At 41.3% G+C, this 5,326-nt stretch overlaps 1 protein-coding gene across 2 annotated transcripts in view; it reads left to right on the forward strand.

Moving 5' to 3' along the window:
- The window catches only part of ECPAS (Ecm29 proteasome adaptor and scaffold), a 66,395-nt gene extending 61,883 nt beyond the window's left edge, over positions 1-4,512 (forward strand). For both annotated transcript variants that reach the window (XM_033084746.2, XM_033084745.1), the window contains exons 48-49: positions 778-849; positions 1,670-4,512. In XM_033084746.2, the coding sequence (XP_032940637.1) occupies positions 778-849; positions 1,670-1,809 (212 nt within the window). In that variant the 3' untranslated portion in view covers positions 1,810-4,512. The remainder of the gene's footprint in view (positions 1-777; positions 850-1,669) is intronic.
- Positions 4,513-5,326: the final 814 nt, after the last annotated feature.

Consider the following 5,326-nt stretch of genomic DNA (forward strand, 5'->3'; position numbering starts at 1 on the left):
TTTTCTCAGATAGCCAGTCGTGAAGCTCCAAGGCTTGTAGAGGCAGTTTGTGCTCTACCAGAGCAGGGCATCCATCTATAAGTACTGCTTATATGTTGACAGTCATGGGCCTGTTCATTACTTTGGTGGTGTTCCCATTTGTCCTGTGACTGTAACAGTGCCGCATATCTCATACCTGCATGTGGTCTTGTTTCTGGTGTGCTTAAAGACAGCACCTACTTTAGTGCTAGCTACCAATTCAGAGACCCCTTTGTAGAAAGTTTATTTTACCTAAAACTTTCCTCAGAATGAGGACTAGGGTCCTCACCTTAGTAAGATTTTAGCTCAGAGACCAAGTAACTTTGCGTGACAAGGTTGTGTTTTGATGGCTGGCATGGGGTTTATGTACCCTCATTTAATGCTACTTAATAATATTAATATTAATATATTATACAAATGACTAGAACGTTCTGTTATGCACAGAACTTGTCTGCCATCACCCTGCAGGTATAGCAGTATTTTGTTCCCTGTTGGAATATGTAAGGAATAGTAGCTCTGTGGTAATGGCAGAGGTAATGCACAAGGTTTAGATGACTTGTCAACCTCTAGACTTTCTGCCATTCAGATGTGCCTAGTGTTCAAGTGCACTGACGACTGGCAGCACAAACAAGAGCTCAGTGAGCTGTGTTAATAAAAGTAGTCTGGATGTCACAGAGCTGGATGCTTATTGTAAGGTTAGTGCATTTGGTTCTCAACATAGTTTTGGGTTTTCATGTCTCTTTTCTTTAAATCCCTTAGAAAACAAAAGCTACACATCCATAAGAACAGAAGCTTTGTCTGTGATACAACTGCTGCTCACCAGATTACAAGGTGAGAACTTTTTACTTGCCACCTGGAAGACCCACTGCTTGGTAAAGATGGTGCCTGGCTGTGTAGCCTGGAACTCTGGAGAGATGGCCTTACCTTCTTGCAGCACTGGACAATTCTGGGGGAGATGGGACTTGGAAATAGGAGAGGCCTTGAAGTAACCGAGGCTAATAATACCAGGTTCTAAAGTACCGTTAGATATTCCTTTGGTGAGGAAAACATTCAGCAAGGAGGGTCCCACATGGAGCTCACAGAACTGTCTTGTCAGATCTGTCTGTGTTATGTTTAACCTCCATAGAGGGAGCTCCTCTTAGTACAGAAGAGTGGTTATATCTTTTCAGTGTCAAGTTTGGTTTCTCTTTATTATTTAGTATTCAAGCCTTGCAGAACTGACTTCATAGGGCGAGATCCTCTTAGGGCTCAAGTTCATATGTGTCTGCAGTTGTTATGTAGCAAATTTTTGTTTTGGGTTTCTGGTATGCATTTCGTGTTTCCTTTATTCTGGCAAAAATCTTACATGCCTCTTCCATGAGCCAGTTGCAACATGGGAAACATGTGGTTCTTCAGGCCCTTGTGTTCACACGTTGTGGGCTTAGACAAAGACACCTAGTCTAGAGAGGTGCAACTCCCTGGCAGGAGGCAGCACATGCACCTGAGCGTCCAGGTGAATCTGAATTCTTCTGGAAGCACAGTATGGGCTGTGAGTGACAGGTTGAAGCAGTCACTCTTTCAGCCTGTCTGGGGAAAGCAATGTCCTTTTGTAATTTTTTCGTTTTGTTTTCTGGTGTTCATATCCGATGTCTATCTGTCTTTATCTGCACAGAAGCTCAACAGTGGGAAAGCCTGACACGAGAAAACAGAGAGCTCCTCATTCATTCATTGTCTACGATGGCATCAGATAGCAGGCCTGAGCTACAAGAGAGGGCGTTGGTGTTGAAGAAAACACTTGAAAATCTTGACTAAGTTGTAAAACATAAATTTCAAAGTGCCATGTAAAACAAAAAAAAAGTGCAGTGGTCTAAAAACCTAGTGGGGAAATGAAGATTTCTCTGTAGGATGCATCATTCCTGGCCAAAATAAAAAAATGCCTTAAATTCTTTTCCCCATTAGTATTATTTTTACTCTTAAGCTGATTGTTGGTTGTTTTATCAGCAAATACCTCTATCTGCCCTAGAATGTTTGTAAGTGTGCAACATAAAAAACGCAAGGGCAAGATGCTTTTTTTTTTTAATCGGCAGAAGAATGTTGCTCAGACCCCCTTTGTCCTTCAAAAAAACTGTTGAAAATCCACCAGCACAGAACGTAAAAGCATATTTAGTTTTCTTATATTTTTTGTATGTAGAGATCTGTTAACTGGTGTCTACTCTGGTAGTGCTGGTGTTTGTTATCTGTAGAGAACAAAATGCTTCCTTTGAGGCCTGTGTTTGACTCCTGTGGCTTCCCAGGGGCAGGGTTTCATCTGACACCCACCTCTGCTTCTGCTTGCTCCTCCCTTGCAGTCTGTTGTCTGTGCATTATGAAAGGCAGAGTACTGTTAACTTCGCTCCTTCCTCCTTCTCTGACCTCAGCATGGATTGACTGAGACTATGCCTTCCCCAGCTGGCAACGTTGGCCTCCCAAACTTTAAATGAGAACTTTCTCCCCCAAAGGATGCACAAGAGAGCACTTTACTGAGCTGTGTGGGACAAAGTTGAGCCTAATTGGTACCCAGGTGGAACACTGCTCTTCTCAAAATTGTTTTGCATGGACACTCCTTAGCTCCAGGAAATTACAAAAAAAAAAAAAAAAAAGGAAAACAATCTTTTTTAGATATGTTTTTGAAGAACGTTTGAAGTTTGAAATGACACATTTTTTAATAGTGGTAATGTTTTATTCCCTTCCTGTTCGTAAACCTGTTCTTGCTTTGGAAACCTGTAACAATTTAGACTTGTCAATATTTGTAAGAAACTGAATCATCTGTCATTTATCAGAGCCCAAGTCATTTCTAGCAGTTAGCACTTAAGATTATACCTGCATTAACATGGGAGTAAAATTGCTGTATGGTGATGTGGCCCTGCTGCCTGTCTCCTTTTTTTCCCCTTCTCTGACAAAAGACAAATCTGACCACTATAGCAGCAAACTTTAACAGTGTGAAGATAGCACTGCTCCATAATCTGACCAGTATGTGTACAATTTTTTGGGGATAAATGCTTTGCTGATGGTGAAATAAAATCATTAGTGTGGGCAATATCATGTTCATGGCTTTCAGCACCAGAAGGCTTGTTTCTTTTCTTGCGGTCTGCAGCTCCTTTCAGATTTGCTCTGTTAAGGAGAGGATTGCTCAGATGACATCGTGTTTCCTCCATGCCCATTTATTCATATTCAGATTCAGGTATGCAGTACCTACTTTCCCCTCAGGTGCCATTCCGCAGTCAGTGTTTTCTGGTACTGTAACAATCTTGTTGTCTGACTTGCTCTCTATAGGGAAGAATGTAATTTGTGCACACCTGGTAAGAGAATGTCAGGAAGAAATGGGCAGAGCTGTCCCACTGTGGCTCTTGTGTAGCAGAAACCTCAGCGAGCACTATTGCATTGTACATTAGAACTGGTCAGTGGGCAACTCCTTGGTGCTGGGAGCTGGTGCTACTATGTTTTGATTTACACCTTGTTGCAGGGAGCTGCTCTTTGTTTACGTGTAATTTGAACTATTGAGCACAGTGTACATTTTAAAATTTTACTGGGCAGATCATTTTGCAGTATCTTAAAAAACTTGCTTACCGTGACATGTAGTGTCATGAGTGCTCTTTTTCTTTTAGTTGTTTTTTTTTCGTTTTTTTGTTGGGCTTTATTTTTTTTTTTTATTAGGTGAGTATTACCGGTGATGCTTTGCTGTAGCAGTTCATTGTCTGACTTGGGTTTTTTCATATTGGTGAGTGACAGTAGCAGAAAAGCAAGAGCCTCCATGTCTCTGGTAATTTGAGCTTTCACTGTGGACTGGAGTATTCAGAGGCAATGCCTAGTATGGTCAAATGACTGTACGTAGAATAACTGTAATCATTGTCAATAGCAACCTGAATTTCTCTATTGGGGATTTACACTAGAGGGAAGAGCGTATTCTAGGAACTCTAAAAACAGCTGGATTAACAACTCTGGCCAAGAGTGTTAGGAAGGTTAGAGATGGTATGACACTTTCTGAATCACAAAGCAATATGTCTTTCTCGTGATTACAGAGCAGATTCAGAGCTCCTCTCTAAAGCATGTGCCTATACACAAAACCTACCTGTACAAAAGTTAAGTCAGAGGTTTGATTTCTATCCCCCTCGCATTTGTAAACTTGATAGGATTAAAAAAAAAAAATAGATGTGGCCTTCCTAGAGTTTCTCCTCTAAAAGTGATTGCACTATGTAAAACACACTGTACTTTGCCCAGCACGGGCATTTCTTGTGCTGCTGCAATGCTTTGTATACCTGGAGTGCAGTGCGCAGACTCGACTCTAGCACTCTCGCTCTGACTTACAAGCTGTTGCTTAAATGGATGTATATTGAGAAAAGTTTTCTAATGTTGCAAGATCTCCATCAAATTTATTGCAATCTGTACTGTCCAAATATGTGAATGGTCTGACTGAAAACCCTCCTGCTTACCAAAAAGGTAAAAACTAAATAAAAGCTGCATGACCTGTTCCTTGAAGTAATTGGTAGTGTTTTTTCTCCTGTGTTGATATTTTTTATTGTTCCTGTGCTCCAGATTCAGGGTGTGCTGCTGCTGTGCTCTGCGCTGGCCTGCTGCCCTCGTGTAATGGCAACACATGGTGGCTCTGCAGCCCTGGAAGGAGCTGTGTGTTTTTGAACCCATAGATTGGTCTCCTGCAGCCAAGTGGGGTTAGGACATGTGTCTGTATTACAGACACATCCTCTGCATTTATTAGATATACAGTCTTGTATATATTAGATATACAAGATGGTAGATGAGGCTGTGAGATTGAAAACTTACTAAAATAATATTCAAGAACTTCAGTATTTCCAAATTATTCCGGACATGCACACATTTCCCCCCCAGTGCAACATCAATTATATGTAACAGTTTCTAAATAGTATTCAGAAAGGAAGAAAAGGAAGGGACACAAATGAGATAAGCAGAGGACAGCATGCAAACACAAACCTCAGTGATGCTGGCCACTAAGTGGCTGAAGCATCATCTGGCAAGGGAATTGCTGTCACACCATACACCCACCATACACAGATCACACATGGGTCCTGTGCTGTGGTGAGCAGAGACCTGCTCTACAGCGCTGTGATAAAACTGGTTTGGGCTTGAGCCCTACAGACACGTCATTTCTGGCCAGTGAAAGGAGCAAGATACATTCAGGTAAGTTAAAAATTGAGAAAGGATTTAATTCTGAGAAGGCACTGTTCAGTGAAAAAACTTGGAAGGAAGGCACACACACAACCAGGTTGTATAGTTTTATTTAATAACAGGTTAAATATTGTAAAAATAGCTTGGA

Source organism: Catharus ustulatus, chromosome Z (genome assembly GCF_009819885.2).
Source record: "Catharus ustulatus isolate bCatUst1 chromosome Z, bCatUst1.pri.v2, whole genome shotgun sequence".
NCBI lineage: Eukaryota > Metazoa > Chordata > Aves > Passeriformes > Turdidae > Catharus > Catharus ustulatus.